Below are 25361 nucleotides of genomic sequence, written 5' to 3' on the forward strand. Positions count from 1 at the left end.
GCAATCACTTTTTCGGAGCTGTCCTTCACTTCATCTCCCATAGTGGAGCCCATACTGGATGCCATTCCTCTAGAGCTAGCTGGTCAGTTAACTTGGGAAACAAGACTGAGGGAGTGAGGATGATTATAGGAAAGGAAGGAAGAAGACGCAAGAGACAGAGATGGGAGGGCTGCTGGTTAACACCATGCCAGCGAGCAGCAAGTGTATTTTCTCAGTGTCTTTTAAAACAAGCAACACAATGCATGACCACTTCCAGGAAGTTAAACAATGACCACATATGCTTCAGTAGAGAGTTCATGGTACACAGTATCTATGTTTGACTAAGCCCATTTTTTTCAGGCTTGGATAGTCTCTCAAGGACATATTCGTAAGTGGAGGAACTTGGCAGGATATAACATGTCTGGCAGATTCATTCATGATTAATCACAAGCAAAAAGTCAGCCAAAGTTAACTCCAGAGATGCTCCCCACAGCCATGGATGGTGGTGAGTATCTGTAATTTAAGCACCTGGGAGGCTGATACAGGAAGATTTCAAGTTTAGGGCTAGGTTGGGCCATGACTGTCTCAAATTTTTTCAAAATAACATATAGTTCGTACAGTCCACAATTTATAGTATAAATCCTGTGGATTATACCACAGATTAAATCTTCTCTCAACCTTTTTTATATGTTCTGCAGGACTGGCAATTAAGCTCAGACACCTTATGTTTTCTTGGTAGCCACTCTACCACTGAGCTACCTACATATTATGCCCTGAATTTCACAGTTGTTATTCTGCAAGACATTTTTGACTATTCTTTTTTTATTTTACCACCTAAAATTATTGCAATTAACAGTGAAGTAGGTCAGTATTACAATACTCACCTATATATATGTGGACACAAAAGTAAAGACTAGATTTGGTTTTAGTGAAACATGCAGGTTCTGGAATTAGATAGACTGGCTTCAAATTCTGGCTTTATCATTCACATATACACACTCCAAACAGAGTCAATTCAAGACCAGATTGTATAATTTAAACCCTGTGTAAAAAACATAAAAAGTACTATGTTGATAAAATATAACACCTTTAATAACCAACACGAGGGAAGTAGAGCCAGGCAGATCTGTTCCTTGAAGCTAGCATGATCAATATAGCAAATTAGAGGTCAGCCAGTGATACACAGTGAAACTGGGTCAAATAAGAAAGGAAACAAGTAAATGTCATCTATGTGTATTACGCACAGGTATTGGATTATCACTCCTTCTACTTGGTATACATTGAACCTCTGGCAAATTATGCACTAGTTCTTTCCATTTCTATTTTATTTCACTAGTTGATAAAAAATGCCAACAGAGAAATCAAATGTAATGCTATATGGTAAACTGTATCATTGGGCAATGGATCTCACTATCCATTTCAGTCACTTGAATCCTTCTTAGATTCAATTAATTTCTTCCAGCCTTCAGGCTGTACATGCTCATTTGCAAGGCAGTTCGAAGTTCAGAAGGTTATTCTTCATATTGGTAAATATTAAAGCTATTGTTATGTCTATGCTTTGAACATTTAGCTACCACAGCCCCCTTGTGGTCATAAGGAATATTTTTGAGTAAGTTGACAAAATCGTAAGAAAAACCAATCTCATTTATGTATGTATGTGTGTATGTATGTATGTATGTATGTATATACATACTGATAGAACTGTGGTTACCTTTTAGGTAATACCATTTGGACTAAGCTCAGTAGAGTTTTTGCTTAGCATGCACATAACCTTGGGTTCCATGACTCAAGTAAATTTAGTGAATTTGAGGCAAGTCTAGGATATAAACTAAATAAGATATATAACAGTGGATCCCAGGGCTCTCACTCTGGCTTTTAAGTAAGTGAACCAAGAAGAAAAGCAAATACTTTGTTGTTGTTGCTTCAGGGCTTTTAGACAAAGTCTTGCTATCTTAGAGCCCTGTTCATTCTGGAACTCATTGTATAGACATGGCTGGCCTCAAGCTTTTGGTCATGCTAGGCCAACTTTATCTTTTTAAAATAAGATCTTGCTATGTAGCCCAGGCTGTCCTTGAACTCCTGCTTTTGTCTCAGAGACAAATGACACCAAGTTTCTGAGAATGCACTAACCAATTATCTTCACCTGTCTTACCTACTCCTTGTTATGTTCAATGTGAGGTACAATGGTTTCAACTCTTGTTTTAGTATTTGTCATTCCTCTCTATGTTCTTTCACCAGTAAAATATGGCAGAGTGTCTGTTTTCAGAGGGTCAACAATTTAACTTTGGCCTTGGCAATGTAGTTTCTTAGAATGCTAGATGTACTAGTAAGGATATAATGACAAGAATAATTTAATGAAGAGAGGTTCCCTTTGATTTGAGACTGTCTCCTATATAGCCTGGTACTGGTAATATAGCCCAGGCTAGTCTAGAACTTATAATGCTCCTCCTGCATCAGTATCCTGAGAGCCGAGATGAAGGGTGCGCCACTAAACCTGATTTACAGGATGACAAGAATGGAACTCATCATCTAGTATATTCTAGGCTAGCACATTACCAACGGAGATACAATTCTAGTCCTTTTACTTTTTGAGACAGAATCTTACTGTGTAGCTGTGTTAAAATCAGACCCTCTGTAGCCGCCTGCGGCCACAAGTCAAGTGGGTTCACCTGAAAGGGGGGCTGGGAATGAAAGGGGACGGAGGGCGAGAAGAGATGAAGCCAAGACAAAGTTCTCTGATCAAGGCTTGAAATTTAATAATTTGCTTTCACATATAAAGGGGAAGCCCCACCCTCCAGAGTCTCTTCTCCGTTCAGCCCAGGGGCTGGGCCAGGAGATAGCAGTCCAGAAGGTGTCAAGGCTAGCTCAGCAGGCAGTCCATTCAGCTCAACTCCTGTGGCAGACTGTACGTCTCCAATGCAGGCAGCTTCCCAAGTCCTTTGTTATTCGGATCTCTAGTGGTAAACAGCATGTTCCAGTCTGCTCAACCTAGGGGCTGCTCAACCTAGACAGGTTGGCAGCGTGGGGGAAGGGCACAACCCTCCACATATCTTTGATAGATCACAAGCAGTTATCACACCAGGCCTTTAAAAAAAACTGCATTATCTATCACTAATTATGTCCTGCTTAACTTAATTTTATTAACTTTTTTGAAACAGGCTCACCATCTCTTAGTGTCATCAAGCTGGTTTCCAATTCATTAATTTCACCAAAGGTGACCTTGCATTTCTGATTCTACCTCTTCCCAAGTGCTGGAGGCTTACAGCACCATTCCCAGCTACCTTCCCTTCCATTCTTTTCATTATGTAAACTGTATTTTATCTCCTAATTTCCCCCACACTTTCTTCATAACTTGTTACAATGATGACCACTTTTACTTTTCTTTGAGAGACTCTCATGTAGCTCTTGTTGGCCTGGAACGAGTGATGAAGTCAAAGCTGACCACTTCCTACCCAACTATGTTCTATTGAATCAAACTGCTTACCTCCAAAACCAAGCTCTACTTCACTGTCTTTCAATCACTGAACTGTTTTTACCACCGTCGAGAAAAACCTGACACATCTGTTCATGTTTTGTCCCTGAAAGTCTCCGGACAGACATACCTCACATCTGTAATCCAGGTATTTGAAAGGGTCAGGCGGTACAGCCTTGAGTTTGAGGAAAACTAAGGCTACAAAGCCCACATAACTTTTAGGCTAGTAAAACACTGGGGTTGGGTAGAGTGGTACAGGCCTTTAATTCCATCACTCAGGAAGTAGACTGGTGGGATCAAGGCCAGCCTGGTCTATATACCGAGCTCTGTGGCAGCCAGGGTCATATAGAGACCCTCCCCAGCGCCCCGCCATTTATACCCAGTCGGAAACCTTGTCTTTGAAAAAAAAAAAAAGAGTCAAGAGTATAACTAACAGCTGGCAAGCGCAAGGTTTGAAAAAGTAAAGAGGAGCCTCTGGCTCAGCAAACCGGTCGGTAAGAGCTCGCATAGTTTTCCCCTCATGGTTCCCAAGACAGCCTTATAAGTGATTCAAAGCTTCGTGAATCAGATGCTGCCCTAGAGATTGGGAACCTAACCCCGCTGAAGCAATGCGCTGCACAAATTTGTATAAGACCGCGCATATTCAAGTGTGCATACTTTAAGGCGTGAACAAACGGTGAGAGAGAACAAAGGACCCTCTAACAACGCCTCAGGACAAGATGGCGCCCGCTGCAAAGAGCGGCCTCAGGAAAAACTCCCACACGCCTACACGCCAGCTCGCGCCCCCGGTACTCTCAGGCAAATTCGCGTGCACTGAAATATCCAATAAACGCTACAGTTAAATCCTAACCCGTTTCCTCCCCGCCCCTTACACATGCGCTCCAGGGCCTCTGTCCGGAGCGGACAACGCAGGCGCAAGAGGCTCCTCCTTCTGCGCAACTGACGCAAGGCGACTGTAATCTGTTCGTAATTTATCCCGTGTGACCTTGAGTCTTTCCTGCCGCAAGGACCGGGGCTGTCTAAAGCAATGCCTGTACGCCTCTCTTCTCCCTCTCCCTTCTCACTGCTCCCAGAGCCGCGGAAGCCGAGATGAGAGAACGGGAATTTTCAACGATCATGCTAAGGAGCGTGCTCGCTGTGTGCGCCGATTCCGGGGCCAGCGGACAGGTAGTGTTTGGTCAGGCAACACGCCCGGCGCCTCAGCAGAAGAGCGGGCTTCACTGCTGCAGCGGCCAGCCCCCGCCCCCCACCCCACGTGGTTGGAGGTTTCCAGAAGCGAAGCCACCGCCGTGCGCGCAGCTCCGGGCCTGTGGCGTGTTTGTTCTCGCCCTTGTAACCCCCTCTGTCCAGCCGCCATGATAAGCGCCAGCAGATCCGCGGCCGCGCGTCTCGTGGGCACCGCAGCATCCCGGAGACCTGCAGCCGCCCGTCACCAGGTGAGGAACTGCCATGCCTTCCGGTGGGGGCTCCAGGCCCGGTCTCCAGTGAGACAGGCCTTGCCCTTCGGGGTCAGACTCTAGGAGAAATCCGGAGTGAAGGAAGGTAACGGGCCTTCGGTGGTCATTGTTGGCCTTGTTTAAGGGCTTTAACCTCGAGCTGTGCTGAGTCACAATCCTTAGCGTTCTGAAGTCTTTACCCCGCTAATGCACAACGTAGTCGTCCTCCCTCTAACCTGTGGAGCATTGGATGTGTTTGGTCTTAGGCAGTGGATGTAGTTTACTGGAAAGGCAGAACTATGTACGCTAGACTATTTTCTAGTCGATGGACAGTTTTCCTATTGTAAATATTCAAGAATGTCGTTGATATGAAGAAACGGGAGGGTATCTACATTAGGGACTGAAAATGAAATTACAACATTCCAACTTCATTCTTTCACATTTTACTTTATTTTTTGAGACAGGGTCTCTTTGTAGACCTGGTTGCCCGGGAATTGACTTTGTGGACTTCTCAGAGACACCACTCCCCCACCCCCCGCCTGTTTCTGTCTCTCTCTGCCTCCCGAGGGCTGAGATTGAAGGCGAGCACACCCGGCTCCACCGTTAGAGAGATTTTTGGTGGGGGGTCTTCGATGTACTTGTGGTTTGTAATAAATAGAAAAAAAGATTGTTGATAGTCATCTGAAATAAGAAAAAGGACGTCTTTGGAGAATGAGTCTTGTAGCTCTCCAAATAGTTGTTTGACTAGGCCAGTGGAAGTGTCTCTGAGAACCTTAAATCTCTATTGCAGTGCATACATAATTGAGGCCAGGTGTACAGGGTTGTAAGTTTACTTTGAGACAGGACCTCAACTATGTAGCCTTAGCTCTTCTGGAACTTAACGGAGACCAGGCTTGCCTCTGGCTTTGAAGTATTAGGATTAAAGGATTAATGGCCAGTCGACTGAACTTTGAATTTTTTGTTGTCTCATTAATTAGGTCTAAAGCAGAATTGGTTCCCTGAGGGACAGACAGACAGACACAGACACACACACACACACTCGCTACACACATGGGGGTTTGTGTGCGAGCAAGGCACATCTGCCAGCTTCCAAGTTGTCTAGACTTTGAGGGACACTTAATTTATGGGCTTCTTGTTGGTAAAGGCCAGAGTTGCTTCTAAGCATCACACACTCAGTTTGTCACAGCAAATACTGGTACAAGATCAATAATGTCAAAGTTGAAAATCTATTGCAGTGTATTTTTTTTTGTCTTGGGGGGGAGTCAATACAAATTTATGTATGCTTAATTTTACTAGACAAGTCTGAAAAACTTGTAGATAGGTGATACGTAAATTTATCAATATTTTACATACTAAGGGCTAAAGATTGCATGTTTTTCTCAGAATAATAATTGGAAAAAGCCCAAGTTTTTTGTAGTTAATGGCTGATGCAATTTTTTTTTCCCCTAGGATGGCTGGAATGGCCTCAGTCATGAGGCTTTTAGATTTGTTTCAAGAAGGGATTATGCGTAAGTATAACCTCAGTTTCTCTGAGAAAAAACACATATTGAACCTCAGAGCTGTGATAGGTGCATTTTTGTTAACAAGTAACTATTCCTCTTTATAACCATGCATTTGTATTTGTATTCAATGTGCCACTTAACACCAACATAAAACATAGTTCTTCCTGTCATATTGGAGACCTGTTAAAATGACCATGGTATTTCATTTCTTACAGATCAGAAGCAATCAAGGGTGCAGTTGTTGGTATTGATTTGGGTACTACTAACTCCTGTGTGGCGGTTATGGAGGGCAAACAAGCAAAGGTGAGCATAATTGGAAGCCTGGGGTCACTTAGCTATCTAGTCTGGCATTAAGTACATAGGAATGCTGAATCAGAGTCCAGCTTGGTGACTTTTAATCCCATCAAACGTGGAGGGATCTCTGTGTTCAGCCTAGTCTACAAAGTGAGTTCCAGGACAGCCAAGGCCACACAGAGAAACCCTGTCTCAAAAACAAACAATGGTGAATTTAGTTTTTCTTCTGAGATACTATATCCTTGGGCTAACCTCAAGGATGCAGTATTTAGTGCTAAGATTACAGGCATTAACCACTCTAGACTTCTAATTTGCATTTAAAGGCTGGTTTTGGGTTTTTTTTGTTTTTGTTTTTGTATTTTGGTTTGTTTGTTTTTATGGTAGGATTGTTTGTTTGGTTTTGTTTGTTTGGTTTTTGGTTTTGTTTTTTTTTTTTTTTTTTTTTTTTTTTTTTTTTTGGCTTTTGCTTTTGCTTTTTTAAGACTTAGGAATTAACCTTGGGTGTTCATAATTGAATGGATCTAACTTCCAAGAGTACAATTTAAACATGTTCTTTGCGGGGTAGGTGGTAATGTCATTAGAGGACTTGAACTGGCCTGCTCTGTTAGGAGTTCAGCAAGACTCAAGGTTGGAAGCCTCTACTTGGTAGAAACAAGAGCTCTACATTGGTGTTATGTAGAGGTTGTTGACGCCTCTTCAGCAGAATATACAAAGCTTTTCCTTTTGAGTTGTTAAGACTTAGAGCTCCTGGGAGTCTACAGTTGATTGTCTCATCCTTGCTGCTTCCTGCTTCTTTGCTCATGCCTAGGCTTGGTACAGGCTGAAACTCCACATGTCTGATACGAAGCTAAGTCCTTAGTCCTAATATACGCTGCTCAGCCTTTTTTGTTCTCCTCTCTGAAACTTTAGCTTCTGTATGTAATAAACAAGTTTAGGCATAATAAAGGTGGTGTGGCCATAGACTTGTTTAGTGCATCTTTTTAAATGTCATTCAAGCCATGGTTGTCTCTTAAATCGTGGCTACAGAGATTCCAGTGGTGACTAGTACTTTATTCACTGTCTTTGGGAATTGTAGGTCCTGGAGAATGCTGAGGGTGCCAGAACGACCCCTTCTGTGGTTGCCTTTACAGCAGATGGGGAGCGACTTGTTGGTATGCCAGCAAAACGCCAAGCTGTCACCAATCCAAACAATACCTTCTATGCTACTAAGCGTCTTATTGGGCGACGATATGATGACCCTGAAGTTCAGAAAGACACGTGAGTAATGGGAACATCAACCCAGAAGACTCTCTGGTGCTTTGATCAAATTTCTGTGGCTGCCTTGATCACTTTTTCATTATTGTTCTTGGGAAAAATTTGCATCACCACCAGAAGAGTACAGGGTTGTTTTTTTGTTTTTGTTTTGTTTTGTTTTGAGAGAGTTCTGTGTATGCTGCCCTGGAACTCATAGACCAGGCTGGCCTCGAACTCACTTAGATTTATCTGCCTCTGTCACCCAAGTGCTAGCATTAAAAGTATGTGTCGCCACCACCCTGCCCAAGAGTATAATTTTAAAAAGCCCATTTTTGCCTTCCCAGATTAGAATTTGTTTTGGTTTACATGACTGTGTAAGTCATCATCAGTCATGTAGCAAAATAAGTTATCATGTTAAATTATCCTTGTTTGCTGCCCCTTCCCTTTTTTTCTTCTAGATGGGGTTTCTTTGAGTAGCCCTGGCTGTCCTAGAACTCATTCTGTAGACCAGGTTTGCCTCAAACTCAGATCCTCTTACCTCTGCCTCCCTAGTGCTCAGACTAAAGGCATTTACCACCACTGCCTGGCTTTATTTATTTTTTAATTACATTTTTATTTTTGTGGGTGTGGTCATCCTCTGTCATGTGACAGGAGGCCAGAGTATACCTTGCACAAGTCCCATTTTCTACCATGTAGGTTTTGGACATTGAACATCAGGTTGTTAGACTTGGCAGTAAGAGCCTTTACTTGCTAAGCTTGGTCTAGTTTTGTAGGGTTTATTTTTTGTTTGTTTTGTTTTGTTTTTAGATTAAAAGTGAATAATAGGAGCCAGGTAGTAGTAGTGGTGCATGAGTCCCACCACTCAGGCAGAGAGGCAGGTAGATTTCTGAGTTTCAAGACAGCCAGGGATACACAAAGACATCCTGTCTCGAAAAACTGAAAGAAAGGAAGGAAGGCTGGCTGGCTGGAGGGAGACTGGTTAGCAGTTAAGAGTTCTGAGTTCTTCCAGAGGATTCCTAACACCTATATGGCTCACAAGCCATTGGTAACTCTCGTTCCTGGGAATCTGACACCTCCTGGACAGGCATGTACAGACATGCAGACTAAACACCAATATATGTGAAATAAGTAAAATTTAGAAAAACGCCACAAGTTTGCTGTTAAGTGGTTTCTCCTAGGAAACTACTTTTTTTGTTGTTTTGTTTTTGGTTTTTGGTTTTTTCGAGACAGGGTTTCTCTGTGTAGCCCTGACTGTCCTGGAACTCACTCTGTAGACCAGGCTGGCCTTGAACTCAGAAATCCGCCTGCCTCTGCCTCCCAAGTGCTGGAATTAAAGGTGTGCGCCACCACTGCCCGGTGGAAACTACTTTTTTAAAAAAAGGCAGAGGCAGGCAGATTTCTGAGTTCGAGGCCAACATGGTCTACAGAGTGAGTTCCAGGACAGCCAGGACTACACGGAGAAACCCTGTCTCGAAAAACAAAAACAAAGAATTATTTTAATTATATGAATGCACTGTAGCTGTCTTTAGACACACCAGAAGAGGACATTAAATACCATTACAGATGGTTGTGAGCCACGATATGATTGCCGGGAATTGAACTTGGGATCTCTGGAAGAGCAGTCAGTGCTCTTAACTGCTAAGCCATCTCTCCAGCCCAGGAAACTGCTTTTTTTAAGCTCTGGGAATGGAGTCTGAATTTTACTCAAATGGAGTTGGGTATACTTGTTTAGCTTCAAGTTACTCTAAGTCAGTGTTCATCCATCTTCCTTGCATCTTTACTTACTTTTTGCGACTGAGTAAATTGTATGGACATTTTCTTAGAGACTATTTGGGTTTTTTTGCAATTTAAAATAGATGTGATATATGATGACCTTGCGGTGTTTCACAAGATAGTTTTCTTACATAATTCTTCTTGTCTTTAAGTAAAAATGTTCCCTTTAAAATCGTCCGAGCCTCCAATGGTGATGCCTGGGTTGAGGCTCATGGAAAACTCTATTCTCCAAGTCAGATTGGAGCATTTGTGTTGATGAAGATGAAAGAGACTGCAGGTGAGTGGATTTATTTCACATCTAGGAATTAGAAGTGCTGTTTGTTCTCTTCATTAATACGGATTAACTCTATAGATGGTGGAGTCTGAAGCTTTTTGCATAGAAAATTTAGGAAGGGCAAAACTTTGAGACTCTTAATCTGCAAATTGAGTTTAACTTTCCAAATGATGCCTGCTGGTTTTTTGTTTTGTTTTTCCTTTGTGTTTTTTTTTTTCTTATTTTCCCCAGTAGGGTGCACTGTAGTGTTTTTGTGTTAAAAGCCATAAAGCTACACATTAAACTTAAATCCAAAGGTCACTGGATATTGGTAATTCTTGACTAAAATGGTAAAGGTGGAATTTCCTTTCCACCAACATCTCTGCTGTTGAGCACTTCCCAGACCATCAAGCATTTTGGGAAAGGAGTTTGGGAGCAGCAACACAGGGAGGCATGCATCATCCTAGGCTGGCTTGAGCTTCTGATCCTACAGTTGTAGCCACCTAAGTACTAATGCAGTTAGGGTGATTTGTTTTTGAGACCAAATTTCATACTGTGGTCTAGGTTGTCTTGGAACTCACTTTGTAGCTGAGACTGGGCTCAGACTTGTAGTGATCCTCGTTCCTCAGCTTTCTGAGTGCCAAGATTATAGCCATGAGCTTCTGTGTCTGCAGGTCCTGCTTTGTAACCCAGGACATCTTTGAACTCTTGTTTCTCCTGCTTCCTGGGTGCTAGATTCAATACTCACTCTAGTGTCTGTCTTTCTTGGAGTGTTTCTTTCCATGGTCTCTCTGTATGTTAAACTACAAAGGAGTCTGTTGCTCCACAAGAGGACGGGATGTGGAATATTAGGCTTCACTAATAGCTTTGTTGCTTTTTTTATGACATAGTATCACAATTGAATTTTATTCTTTGCTTCCCAGAAAATTACTTGGGCCACACAGCAAAAAATGCTGTGATCACAGTCCCTGCTTATTTCAATGACTCACAGCGACAGGTAAAATTAATGAGACCTCTTGTTTGCTGGGAGTAGGGCTGGGGTGCCTGAGTTAAAGGATGGAAAGGTAGATCTATTTCTTCTTTCTCTAGGCCACTAAGGATGCTGGCCAGATATCTGGGCTAAATGTGCTTCGAGTGATCAATGAGCCGACAGCTGCTGCTCTGGCTTACGGTCTGGACAAATCTGAAGATAAAGTGTAGGTTGATACAGTAAATATTTTTAACTGATTTACAGGTCTTTTTTGTGTGATTTTACTATATTTTGTGTTTTGTGTGGGTCCATGTGGTACATTTGTCTTGTGGCATGCATGTGGAGGTCAGAAGATAAAATGTGTGAACTGGCTTTTGCCTTTTCCTAGGATAGGTTTTGGGTCAGGTTGTCAGGTATGGTAACAAGTACCTTCACCCTCGATGGTTTTGCTCTTTTGTTAATTAAAAATTATTCTTATTTTCAGTCATTAATGTGTTTGTATATAGGTATATGTATGTTATTCCTGACACAGAGATGTCAGATTCCCCTGGAGCTGAAATTACAGGTGGATGTGTGCTACCTGATGTAGGTACCTGAAATGAAACTGAGGAACTCCCGCCCCCACACACTCAAGGTGTGTTGTATGTGCTCTGCAGCATGTTCATAGCACAGTGCACATGTGGGGGAGTCAGTTCTCTCCTTACATGTAAGTTTCTGCAATTGGTCAGGCTTGGAACCAAACATCTTTACCTGCCATCTATTTTGACAGCCTTTGTGCTTGTAATTTGTTTTGTTCTGAAGACAGAGTTTCTTTATGTAGCTCTGGCTGTCTTGGAACTCCCTATGTAAACCAGGCTATCCCCAAACTCAGAGATTTACTTGCCTCCCCCTTCCCCGGTATAAAGGCATGCACTACCACCATCTGACTTGTGCTGTAAATGTAACCTGAACTCCTGAACTGTGAACTAAGTCATAACAGCTACAAGATTTTTCCTAGAGCATTACCATTTCATAGGGTGAAGGCATTGTGCTTAGACCCCCCCCCCAAAAAGTACTTTATTCTCTCCAAATCTGTTTGTATGATCATTACTTCAAGACCATTTTACTGTCCACTGTCCATTTTAGACCCTTGATAATTTTTTGTTGTTATATGTTGACAAACATTTTGGAAGCCATACTTTGTGTGTTACTAATTTTGCTTGTTTCTGTATTGCATGTTTATGATACCATATATTAATAGGCGTGTAACTTAAGTTGTTAACTACATTTCACACTTTTTAAATATTTTGGGAAAATAGCAAGGTTAATTAAACTTTGGTATTTTAATTCATTCCTTTGTAATAGGTTTTGTTTCTTGGGATTTATTTATTTACTTATTTTATTTTTTAGCATTGCTGTGTATGATTTAGGTGGTGGAACCTTTGACATTTCTATCCTGGAAATTCAGAAAGGAGTGTTTGAGGTGAAATCTACCAATGGGGACACTTTCTTAGGAGGTGAAGACTTTGACCAAGCTTTGTTACGGCACATTGTCAAGGAGTTCAAGAGGGAGGTTAGTTACCACTGTGGTTAATATATAGGCTTTGAGTTGTTGAGAATTTTTTTGTTCACATTGCTTTTTGCTTTATTAATAGGTTTTCTACACTAAGGTAACTAATTGTATTTCAGAGTCATGGGTAAACTAAACCATTTTAGTTATCTTAGATTGGGAACAAAAGACCAAGGGTTACAGTCTTGGAGAAGAAATTTTAGGAACTCTGAAAAACAGGACCTTGAGTATGGCAGAGTTGATTGGAGTCTACTGACATAAGTCAGATAACTTACTAATACTTGGTTGTTTTCTACAGATCTTTAAAAGTGATAATTTATATTTCTTTATAAAGGGTTGGCCCCAATAGGCAAACAGTGTGTTCTACATCGCTACTGTAATTCTGTATTGTCTTACTAATCCTATTTTGTAGACAGGGGTTGATTTGACCAAAGACAACATGGCACTTCAGAGGGTTCGAGAAGCTGCTGAGAAGGCTAAATGTGAACTCTCCTCATCTGTGCAGGTGAGAGATGGAAAAATCCCAGTACTGAGCACATTTGAGTAGTGTGCTCTATTTACCTAATGTTAGTGTAACCTCTCTGCAGTTTCATTTTGGCCATGATCAGAGGAATGACATGATGATCAGTTCTTTCCATTTTAATGTGTGAAGTAAATTTTTATGAATGTGTATCTTTTGCCTGAATGTGTGTTTGTACTACATTTGTGCTTGGTTTGTGGAGGCCAGAACAGGGTATCAGAACTGCCGTGTCAGTGTTGAGGATTGAACCTGAGTCTTCTGTCCATCCCTGAGCTAAAAGATTATAAAGATATACTAGAGCCAAATAACAATCATGCTTCTATTCAAATGACATCAGTAATTCACTTTTAAGTTAAAGGTGTGTTTTTCTCCCTTTCCTTCTTTCTCCCCCAACCCACTCCCCAGTGCTGGGATTAAAGTCCTATAGCACCACCAACAGCAAGATGGGAATTTTAGAGCAGGAGATGATAGCTCATTGGTAGAGGACTTGGCTAACATGTATGAACTCTTTTGAGTTCCCAGCATTGCAAAAAGGAAAGTCTAGTGAGATATTTGAGGCTAGAGTATTATTACCCAAGCAAGTCTGTGTGCATAATGAATTTCAGCCAACTTGTGTTATGTAGCATGACTTGTCTCTAACAAAGAAAAACGGGCTTTCTTTGGGGCTTGTGATTGAACCCAGGGTCTAAACACCTGCTAGACCTTTTGCCCCCAGGGCACTGATTTCTAAAAATCCATGATACATGCCTGTAATCCCAGTACATATGAAGCTGAGGCAAAGGGGTTCCATGATTTGAACTAGCTTGAGCGACATAGATCTCAGCATGTCTTCAAAATAGGCAAGGCATTAGTAAAACTAATGTGAAGAATTTAGAATTACTAACCTGGAAGAGTTTATTTTAACTTTAATCTACTACTTGTGAATTGCTGGTTCTGTCATTTAATAAATTGGATCACCATTCCAAAAAATGAGCTGTGAAACAGATTTGCTCCATATGAGTTCTGAGATTGTTGACCTAACTTCTGAGAGGTTAAGCTTCCTTGTCTTAACTACCAAGCATAGACTAGTAAAAAATCCTTGTTAGATCTAGCTTGTAGGCTGGTGGGTGGAACTCCCACTCGTAATGTTGGAGTCTTCAGTGATGGCAAAGCTGTGACTGCTTCAGGGTGTTGCTTTGTTTCCGAGCAGGAGATTATGGGCTGTTGCTTCTGTGGTTGTTGCTGATTCACTTTTGCTGAAACCTGAATGCTGTATACATAGTCTGCCTCTGAACTACCCTAGCTTCCAAACTTTCGTTGTTTGAAAGTAGCTATGAGTAGTTACAAAGTGCTAAATACTATTAAAAAAAAAATTTATTTTTTGTCATTTATGAAATGACAGAACCAGCAATTCACAAGTAGTAGATTAAAGTTAAAACAAACTCTTCCAGGTTAGTAATTCTAATTCTTCACATTAGTTTTACTAATGCCTTGCCTATTTTAAAGACATGCCGAGATCTATGTCGCTCAAGTTATTTCAAATCATGGAACCCTTTTGTCTCATACTCATTATTGGTATTGATGTCGTATCATTTGTCCCTGCTGAGTGACAGAAGGTGTGTAATGTCTAGGGCTATGGCTTAGAGTGTGTTGAACTGCCTGAAGAGAGCTGCTAAATCTCAGCAGGTTTTTTTGGAGAAGAAGAAGTTGGTTATTTTTATGTGGCTGTATCTTATTGTAGGATATTTTGGGTTTTTTTCTAGTATTTAGCACTTATAAAGTGTATTAAATCCTTTTACACCTATGATTATAAATCTGGAAAATGAATCCTTAGCAACATCTTGGTAGATTTACTGATTTACTGTGGGAAGATGGACATTAGACTATTAATATCAAACCAGATTTTTGTTTGTTGTTGAGGTTGGGTTTGTGAGACAGGGTTTCTCTGTATAGCCCTGGCTGTTCTGGAACTCACTCTGTAGACCAGGCTGGCCTCGAACTCAGAAATCTGCCTGCCTCTGCCTCCCAAATGCTGGGATTAAAGGCATGCGCCACCACTGCCTCCAGTTCTTAAAACTGTGATTTTGGATGAATCCTTTCACTTTTTCTTTTTAACCTCCAACTGAGGCTAATGAATGGTAACTTTCTCTTAGAGTTGAGAGGTTTACCAGATGAATACATACCTTCCTAAGAACACTAGGAAATAGAAAGGGCTATGCATTAAATAGTAACTTAAAGGTAAAGGTGATGACTTACAGCTGTAATCCCAGCATTCTGAACCTGAAGCAGGAAGATGGTATCAGTTTTAAAAAGAACAGCTAGTTGTGCTGATTCACAGGAAGATAAGAGTTTAAGGTCAGCCTTGCCCGATTAGTAAGACACTTTGTGTGTGTGAGAGAGAGTTCTGAGGCTGAAAAAACACCTGACTAGGGCATACATGTTAAGGACAGGATAGTTTGAGGTGGCATGGAAGAAGAGATGACTTGTTGAGAGCAAGCAGTTGCTGTCCTCCCCCTCTCTTCTTTTGGTTCCCAGCATCCTCTTGTAACACCAGTTCAGGGGAACTGACACCTCCTTGCTTCTGTAGACTCCTGTACTTATGCAGTACACATCTACTTACATTTAGGTAGCACATTTTAAGAGACTTTTGGAGAAAATTCAGTGCTGGAAGTATGTATAAGACTCTGGGGTCAAGACCTGGTGAAGGGTTGAACAAACTGAGTGCAGGTGGAGGAGATGGTAAGCCTAGACACATGTGGATCCTAAATACAGACCCCAGAAGACCAGACGGTGCTCTTAACTACTGAGCCATCTCTCCAGCCATGGTTTGTTTTGTTTTGTTTTGTTTAAATATAGATGGTAGATAGTTGCTTAGTTCTGTATGGATGACAACAATACAGTCAGGTGTCTTTAGTCAGGGTCTCTTGCAGACCAGAAAAGTCTTGAACTCAGTATAGCTAAAAATGATTGCATGTCTGATCTCCTGCCTGCAGCTCCTGAGGGCTCAGATTACAGGCAGTGCCAGCATACCCAGTGTATACTAGTCCTGCTTTTTTCTGGTAAGAGATCTTGTAACAGTCAAATTTCCTCAAAGTTGGCCTGGATATGTTGTTACGAGGTTGATTGAGAACATTTTTTGTTTTTGTTTCTTTTCTTTTTTTGAAACAGAGTCAGTCTCTGTCTCTGTCTCTGTCTCTGTCTGTCTCTCTCTCTCTCTCTCTCTCTGTGTGTGTGTGTGTGTGTATGTGTATGTGTCTGTCTCCCTATCCCTATCCCTATCCCTGTGTGTATTGTAGCCCTAGCTGTCCTGGAACTCACTCTGTAGACCAGGCTGGCCTTGAACTCAGAAATTTGTCTGCCTCCCAAGTGCAATTAATCCAAGTGGGACTAAAGGCATGCGCCACCACATGGCCCAGCTGAGAACATTTTTCTTTATACACATGTGATTTCTTTTTTTATGATCTTATGTATGCAGAGAGAATGGAAGAAGGTGATTGAGGATTCCAGTGGAAGATAGAATAGAAATGTCAGAATCCCTGGAACTGTAGGCAGTTCTTAGCTAGGTGCTAGATATCAAACTCTAGTTATCTCCAAGAACAGAAATCCCTCCTAACTACTGAGCCCCCTTTTCAGCCCAGACATGAGATAATTTTTAAATTTGAAAGACAACCCCACAGTATGATTCTTTTTGTGTTTTTGTTTTTTGAGGCCGGGTTTCTCTGTAGTCTTGGCTAGTCTCAAACTCACTGCCTGCCTTTGCCTCTTGAGTGCTGGAATTTAAGGTGTGTGTCACTACTGCTCAGTTGTAGTACGTTTCTTAAAGATCTTTTCTGCCACTATATATTTGTCAAATAGTAATTTTTTTCAGCTTGTCTACTCCAGTCTTCATTGTTAATATGTATAGACTCCATTAAAATAGATTCTGTAATGTGCATTTCTACTTACGAATCATTGCCTTTGGTAGCTACTCATTTAGTAAGGCCTACCCTATGTGCTTTTCAAGTCCATGGTTATGGTCTTAACTTTGAGTGGAGTATCAAAGTACCAATTGGGCTCCCTACTGACATGTACTTGTTGTGCAGACTGACATCAACTTGCCGTATCTTACAATGGATGCTTCTGGACCAAAGCATTTGAATATGAAACTGACTCGAGCTCAATTTGAAGGCATTGTCACAGATCTAATCAAGAGGACTATTGCTCCATGTCAGAAAGCTATGCAGGATGCAGAAGTCAGCAAGAGTGATATAGGAGAAGTGATTCTGGTTGGTGGCATGACGAGGATGCCCAAGGTATGGACTCATGGTATTCCTCATAGAGGAAAAAAATACAGAATGCATTGAGACAAATGGGTTGTGTGTGGACACAAATATGATCCATTCTACTGGTGTTCTTTAAAGGGTGGTGAGAACAGACTCACCAAAACGTGCTTTTAGTTGCCTGTGATGATGGCTCATGCCTGTAATCTCAGCACTTAAGAGGATAAAGCAGGAGGATTGCCTTGAGTTCTAGGTAAGAGGCAGCTACAGAATTACACCTTGCACACACACCTCTCCAAAAAAAGCTTTTTTAGTTTATTGGAATTAAAGGATACAAGAAAAGGCAGCAGGGAGAATCCTAAACCCAGTCTGGTAAAGATAATGTTGTTAAGCCTTGATAGGAGCCAGTCCCTGGGGGTTCTTTTGGACACATCTTCCCAGTGGTACTTGGTGGGGGATAAGGTGGGGGCCTACTTGAATTTCTTCAACAAAGATTTGTGCAGTGATGCATATTATTAATCAGCACATCATTCTGAAAACAGATGTGTAGAGAAGTAATAACTGAGCACAGACTTGTTGAAGGTGCAGTTGGGTTTTGGTAGCTAGATTGAATTATCTTAGACCCAAGTTAATGATGCATTTATTTTGGTAGGGGTTTGTCCCCTTTCTCTGTTTGAAATACCCGGATGTTGGAAAATGAGCCCAAAATAAATTTAGACCTAGGATTCTGCTTTATAAGGACACATTGACACTAACAAATTCTCCTAAGATGCTGTGCACTTTTGTTAGCTCTACTACATAGCTTCAAAAACTATCCCTCATTTTAGCTGCAGAATTGAGATTACTGCTTCCTTTGAATTGGTTGATGTGTAGAATATGAAAACTGTACTTTATAACCCCTAGTCAAGTGCCTTCTGTTTCAAATGACGTCCACTGGGAAATAAATTCTTCTCTAAGTGGACAGTGAATGAGGTGCCCTGAAGTTGACTTGCTGTCTGACAGGCACCCTGATGTTCTGTTTCAGTCCAGTTGTTGCCCTGGGTGTTGGCTAACAGGTTCTTTCTCCTGGATGCTTAGGTTCAGCAGACTGTGCAAGATCTTTTTGGCAGAGCCCCGAGTAAAGCTGTTAATCCTGATGAGGCTGTAGCCATCGGAGCTGCCATTCAGGGAGGTGTGTTGGCTGGTGATGTTACAGATGTGCTACTCCTGGATGTCACTCCCCTCTCTCTGGGTATTGAGACACTGGGAGGTGTCTTTACCAAACTTATTAATAGGAACACCACTATTCCAACCAAAAAGAGCCAGGTAAGAGCCATTCTGTCTTTCTGCCTCTTAAAGCCGTACAAGTGATGTGCTTCCAGTCACTTGATAAACTTTCTTTAAAACTTTGTTTCTAAGTCTATACTACTTGACTGGGTGTTGACTGTATTTTGTTTTTTCCTCCTTTTTTTGAAGTTCCTGGAAAAGTTGTTAGGCTTCAACTAACAGTGGTGATTATGGGAAATATAATACAGTTTCCTATAAAGGCTGTTGTCATTTGCTACCAAAGTTCTTGTAGTCTTCTGTTATCGAAAGCAAATAAAGAAAAGCCTGGCTAGGGACGTAGGAGTAGATTTGACTCTAGCAGATGAAGGGCTGCATTGTGTACCACCAAGCAGGGATATATGGGCGTGGCGTGGTCTTAGATGGGAATTACTTCTTGTGGCTTAGATCATCCCGGCACTTGAAATGTTGAGGCATGAAAGTTGAGAGTTTGAGAACTGCCTGGACCATGGAGTGTGAACATATCTCCAATATTATTTCATTTCCAGACTAATTTAGATCTCTAATTCTGGTGCTTGTGCAATGATGTATTTGTCAACACATCATTCTGAAGGAAAGTATGTGATGACTTCTTATTACTGAGCACAGGGTAAATTTGCCTGTCTCTGATCCTGTTTCCCTGGACTGGCAAACCAGTATTTAAGACCTTGTTTTGATGCCTTAAATTTTTAAAGCTTAAAGCCTCACCTTATACAATATTGTGTGTCCTTTTAAACTAATCTTGCTCCTGTCCTTTCTTCTGAGAGTCATATACATTAGGAGTTACCCAGTATCAGTATAAATTTCTCATTAGCCTTTTTTCTATAATAGGTGTAGTTAAATCAGATTATCAAGTTTTCTTCTTCCCTAGGTGTTTTCTACCGCTGCTGATGGACAAACTCAAGTAGAAATTAAAGTGTGTCAGGGGGAACGAGAGATGGCCGGAGACAACAAACTTCTAGGGCAGTTCACTTTGGTAAGTATTTTGAGTCTGAGTATCATGCCTATAGCTTGCAAAGTTGACGTATTTTAATCTCTCCAGACTGCTGACATACAAGCATATTGTGTTATTTTTGAAAATAAGGGTTTTTTTTGTTTTTTTTTTTGTTTTGTTTTTTTTGTTGTTGTTGTTTTTGTTTTTGTTTTGTTTTTTTTGGTGGTGGTGGTAGTGGTGTTTTGGGTTCCCCCCACCCTCCTTTGGTATTTCGAGACAGAGTTTCTTTGTATAGCCCTGGCTGTCCTCAGAAATCCACCTGCCTCTGTCTCCCAAGTGCTGGGATTGAAGATGTGTGAAACCCATGATTTTAGTTTTTACCTAAAAGTGCTTTGTGTTTTCAGAATTTGGAATTTTTTGAAGCCTAGGAAATGTTCAGACTCAGAAGTAATGATAACTCAGAAATTAGCTTTATCTTGATTACTCATTCAAAAACACTTAATTGCTACTGTTTCTGGTCAGCATTGCTACAGGCAGAGAAGTTTCCTCATTTGCTGTAAACTCTAGGCACATATAGCCATCATGGTTATTAACTCCTTGAAGCCCAATTGATTTCAGAAAGAACTAAAACTACTACCATCACTTAAAATCTCAAGTTTTTATATATTCAGTAAAGATAGCACTTGTTTTAGAAAGCAAGTGGTTGGTTGCCGTGTTTGGAAATGAGAGTACATGGGCCTCTCAAAGGATCTCACTCTGGATATTTATTTTAGATTGGAATTCCTCCAGCCCCTCGTGGAGTGCCTCAGATTGAAGTTACATTTGACATTGATGCCAATGGGATTGTGCACGTTTCGGCCAAAGATAAAGGGACAGGTCGTGAGCAGCAGAGTAAGTATTCAGACTGTGTGAATGACATGTGAACCTGAGGAAGTTGTCCAGTAGAGAATGCCTTCCTAGCATATGTGAGGCCCTGGATTTTGGTTAGCATCAAAGAAAAAGTAAGGTGGCCATTATTGGGAAATAGCCTTTCTCCCTTCTTATGCCTCTTCTCCCCTAGGGAGATTGTTACTGTACTACTCCTTTTCCAGGTAGCCAATATAGTTGTCAATTTTTTAGACTTATTTTTACACTGTATATTGGGTGTTTGCTTGCATGTATTTCTTGCACCTCATGCATATCTATTGCCTTCAGAGGTTAGAACAGAATACCAGATTCCTTAGCGCTGGACAGTTGAGATCTGCTTTGTGGATGCTGGGAATCTTAAACCCAGGTTCCCTTCAAGAACAAATGCTTTTAAACCACTGAGCTGTCTCTCCAGCACCTAAAGAGTTGCGTTTCTGGGTATTTTTAGAGTTTTTGTATTGTATTGTTTTGAGACAGGATGTCCTAGAGTTGCTGGGTAGACAAGGCTGGACTTAAACTGAGATCTACTTGCCTCTTCCTTCCAAATGGTGGAATAGATATTTGATTTTTTATAAGTATAACAGGGGTAAACAGGCTAGCCTGACCTTGTGGATTGTTAAAATATCAATTGCTGAGAGACCAATCACTCAATCTTTTTATCCAATTACTTACAAGGCAATGAGTATTTATAATTTGAATGATCCATATTAATTACTATATAAATAGTGACAGTCTGTAGCCATGGCTGGCCTTGAACTCTGATCTGCCTGCTTTCTCAATGCTGCAATCAAAGGGGTGTGTACCACCATGCCTAGTGTAGTAATTTCTCAGTGCAGTAAAAGAAGATAACTAACAGTCTGCCTTTTTTTTTTTTTTTTTTTTTTTTAATAACTACAGTTGTAATCCAGTCTTCTGGTGGATTAAGCAAAGATGATATTGAAAATATGGTTAAAAATGCAGAGAAGTATGCTGAGGAAGACCGGAGAAAGAAGGTGATTACTTTTGTTGAACTTCTTAAAGTTGACAGATTTCGGGCAGGTTACTGATACCTAGTTTCTCTCACCTCTCATTTCCTAAGATCTTTGTTTATTAGTGTGAAATTACACCATGTAGTCAGGATGTTTGAGACAACCCTCCCATTTCTCAACCTCCCTAGTACCTGGAATGAAGGGCACATACTGGGTTTGGAATGTTCTCTTTAGTCTTCCACTTAAAATTTCCATGTCACAAAAGCCAGCTCAACTCTCAGAGACATGCCAAGTACTTTAGCTAATTAACTGTGTTGGTTGATTGGAAAGTTTTTTTAATGTTGAACTAATAATTTTTCTAAGGAACGTGTTGAAGCAGTTAATATGGCTGAAGGAATTATTCATGACACAGAAACCAAGATGGAAGAATTCAAGGACCAGTTGCCTGCTGATGAGGTAACATTTCAAGAAAAATTCACTGGTTATTGGAACTTATTTTTCTTTGGGTTTGATAGTGATTTGGTTTCTTTAAAATATGAATAAGGGGTGGAGGTAGGGAGGCAAAAACTATATGTAATGAGACAAGACCTAGAAAAAGAGAGGATTTATATGTTTGTGTTTTGCCTTTTCCAGTGCAACAAGCTAAAGGAAGAGATTTCCAAAATGAGAGAACTCCTTGCTAGAAAGGACAGTGAGACAGGAGAAAACATTAGGCAGGCAGCATCTTCTCTTCAGCAGGCATCATTGAAACTCTTCGAAATGGCATATAAAAAGGTACAAGGGCTGGAGGGGGAATCGGGGCCTAATCATATTTACTGAGGTTCCCTCTATAACCATTTATAAAATGGAGAATACTGTGACTAGACTGTCCCAGGGAAAGATGGGGAATACCAGTATTGTCTGAACAGGGGACGGGGGCGGGGGAATCAGCACAAGATGAGGTCTGTGTGATGAATGAACCTTGTTGAACAGAGAGCAAACTTTTGGCTAATTGTGAAATCTTAGTGATTCTCGAGTATTTTCTCAACAGATGGCATCTGAGCGGGAAGGTTCTGGAAGTTCTGGCACTGGGGATCAGAAGGAAGATCAGAAGGAAGAGAAACAGTAATAGTGGCAGTGCATTGTGGAGCGGGAAGGACGACATACTATGAAGCTTGGGAGTAAAGGGACTTCCTGAGCAGAAAAGGGGCAAACTTCAGTCTTTTTACTGTATTTTTGCAGTATTCTATATATAATTTCCTTAATATATAAATTTAGTGACAATTGCTAACTCATTTAATGGGTAATAAAGTCAGCAATAGCAGGTTCATGCTGTTCTGTCACTAGCCTGTTATTTAGCTGCATGTAAAGGGGTGGGATGGGGCTATGTACCAATCATTATTAAGGTAAATCTGGTTCGTGCTGAAATGGCCATGTTTTCAAGGTGGGAAGTCCATTTCACTTGCAGTGGGGGTAGTCTGTCATGGACCTTGAATTGACATGCAAATGCTTGTTGGCCAAGGGCACTGTTATAAAGAATGACTTAACGAATGAACATTTGCTCCTTCAACTGATACCTTGCAAGACTTAAGCTACCTGTGCCATAGTCTATAGGTACAGAAGCTAGGTCAGTGGATAACAGCTGTGTTAGCCATAGCTGAAAGTGATGTATGAGAGTGATACACGCCTCATTGGCCTGAGGCATACTTGTCTTGGCTAATGTCTGGCATCTATATTCTTGATGATTGTTCCTTTTTCATCCATTCTGGAATTTTTTTTTTTTTTAAATAAAATTCTGAAAGCCTCTTCATCTCCTTTGTGAATGGTGATAGCTCAAGGACTATGACTGTACTATCATTTCTAGGAAGATCAACACTAGCTAAAAGGCTGAACAAAAACCTGGGGAGGGACTAATAAAATGCTGGCATGTATGCTGGATGTGGAAGCCCACTCAGGAAGCAGTTTGAAGCCAGGCAGGGCTACACAATGAGACACCTTGACTTAATAAAAGTACCGGCATAAACAAATCCAGTTGTTGTAGTCTTCTATCTAGGAAGAAAAACCCAAAAACCTAAGTGCTGTCTTTACCTTGAACAAATTTCTAGCAGAGTTGGTTTAAAGAATGTAGTGTCGTTAGTGAGCCCTAATGTCTGATTATAGTGACTCGGAACAGTTGCCCTGAGTTTTTGTTTTCCTGTTATCTTTGGTGTTATCTCCACTGTCCTTTGTATAGTCTATTTTTTCATCTATGGTTATGTGCACATGTACGCTGGAGCTGTAGTTAAGCCAGGTGACCCCTGATGAGCCATTATGTGCTGTTCATCTACATAAATCCCTTATGTATTCACCATGTAGAATGCTAGGATTAAAGAAATGTACCACCAAGACCACCTGATCCCGGACATTTTGAATAGGGTGTCCAAGACAGAAAAATAGCTATTATTTAGTATTAAGAAATTAATTCATGTGGAAACAAAGGTTCAGACAACCAAAATTCAAGACATGCCTCAGGTAAAGCAACAAGTCATGTTCTGCTTGACCCTTTAGGTTGCTGAGTGACTTGTACCTAGGTTGGAGAGCAAACTCTTGTAAGGATTTTTCCCTTCTGATTTTAAGTACTTGGTTTAGATCCCTTCATAGTCCTCATCTACCTTTCTGCACTTGGTCTTATGGCAAAATAAATACAAAGTAAAACAGGGCTTTTCAAACCTTTTGTTTAAAAATGTTAGCAAAAGCACGGGTTCATGTACTTTAAGCTATCACTTGGAATTGTCCAAAATTTTCAATCCCAGGGGATCAGGCACCCTCTGCCTACCTTACACCACAAATGTAGTATACTTTAATACGTTAGAGGCAAAATGCCCATGCTACATTGTAGAAATAAAGCCATCTATAGTAGTAGTGGGTGCAACTTTTATCAAACCCAGAAGCTTCTCAAGTTTTACAGGGTTATATATATATATATATTCAATAGGCATGCTGTGTAACCCAGGCTGGTCTCAAACAATCCTTTAACCTGAGTGATAGGGTTATAAGAATCTATCACTACACCTGGCTGAATTTACTTTTTTATCATTGGAGATGGAACCTAGTGCTTAAAGCCACTGGGAGTAAATTTTGCAGCATATATAGGCATTTTGTTTTATGCATGAGTTGCTAAGAATCAAACTCAGAACTATTTAGGCTAGCTCCATTGACAGCCCATTACAAAAGGTTTTTGTTGGGAGTTTGTGTTGGAGGACAGCTGTGCAGTGAAGGAGTGTATATCAACATGCTAAGAAAGACGTTCTTAACCAGAAAAGGAGTATAGGAAAAAACTGAAAGTATAGGTGCTATGTCCTATAATTTGAGTGGCCAGAATAAGCAGCAAGGAAATCCTGTCAGCTTGGTACTGCTGTACTGGTATGTCTGATGGCTTGAAAAAGGTCTGATAGTTCTTGCTAATCATCCCAAATATGGCAGAGATTGAGCTTGCAGCCTTTATTAGCATCAATCCATTCAGGAGGGTGCAATCCTCACATATTCAAGCCACAGCATTCTTACTTCCTAGGCAGATAAGGACTGTTTATCTATTGTGCTATTTTCACGAATGGATTAATACTCCTTCAACTAAAATCTTCAAATCTCTTAAAGAAGCTGGAATATAACAAAACACACAATAATAGTATGAACACCTTTCATACAGATTGAGTTTTATTTACTTTGCACATTTCACACTCAAGAATACTAAAAATACTAAAAATATTTCAGCATGCATTTTACGTGATCCCATAATTAACAAAGTCAGAAAATTTAACACTGATACATTTTCATGTATAATCCATATTAAGATTTCCATCAAGCATGTGACTCATACCTGTAATCCCAGCATCTAGGAGGCTGAGAGACTCCCCAAGTTTGGAGCCAGGTTGGACTGCAGTTAGACCCTGTCTTGAAAACAGTAAAATCTCTCTTTGATTAGAGCATCGGACCACATGAGTCCTAAAGTAAACTCTAAATTCTTAAAATATGACTCAGAAGGTGGAGATTAGAAACAATGGTAGTGGTTTGTAA

At 40.8% G+C, this 25361-nt stretch overlaps 1 protein-coding gene and 2 non-coding genes across 3 annotated transcripts; all 3 read left to right on the forward strand.

The window, feature by feature from the left end:
- Positions 1 to 339: 339 nt before the first annotated feature.
- On the forward strand, positions 340 to 23118 carry Hspa9 (heat shock protein family A (Hsp70) member 9). The gene is made up of 18 exons (XM_034517667.1): positions 340 to 484; positions 4525 to 4887; positions 6337 to 6395; positions 6605 to 6692; positions 7759 to 7940; positions 9842 to 9966; positions 10866 to 10939; positions 11032 to 11138; positions 12302 to 12464; positions 12874 to 12966; positions 17043 to 17252; positions 18297 to 18524; positions 19393 to 19497; positions 20229 to 20346; positions 21259 to 21353; positions 21693 to 21785; positions 21963 to 22103; positions 22360 to 23118. The coding sequence occupies exons 1-18, from the start codon at positions 479 to 481 to the stop codon at positions 22435 to 22437; spliced, it is 2328 nt and encodes a 775-aa protein (XP_034373558.1). The 5' UTR covers positions 340 to 478; the 3' UTR covers positions 22438 to 23118.
- LOC117720286 (small nucleolar RNA SNORD63) lies at positions 17717 to 17789 on the forward strand. Its single transcript, XR_004608301.1, has one exon. It is a non-coding gene; the product is annotated as a small nucleolar RNA SNORD63 (small nucleolar RNA).
- Positions 19060 to 19129, forward strand: LOC117720287 (small nucleolar RNA SNORD63). Its single transcript, XR_004608302.1, has one exon. It is a non-coding gene; the product is annotated as a small nucleolar RNA SNORD63 (small nucleolar RNA).
- Positions 23119 to 25361: the final 2243 nt, after the last annotated feature.

Source organism: Arvicanthis niloticus, chromosome 14 (assembly GCF_011762505.2).
Source record: "Arvicanthis niloticus isolate mArvNil1 chromosome 14, mArvNil1.pat.X, whole genome shotgun sequence".
Lineage (NCBI taxonomy): Eukaryota > Metazoa > Chordata > Mammalia > Rodentia > Muridae > Arvicanthis > Arvicanthis niloticus.

Bases quoted from the DNA above. Each gene is read 5' to 3' on its own strand.
- Hspa9 (XM_034517667.1), top strand. The intron at 6,396-6,604 runs GTAAGTATAACC...CATTTCTTACAG, and splicing joins GTTTCAAGAAGGGATTATGC to ATCAGAAGCAATCAAGGGTG. The intron at 12,465-12,873 runs GTTAGTTACCAC...CCTATTTTGTAG, and splicing joins TCAAGGAGTTCAAGAGGGAG to ACAGGGGTTGATTTGACCAA.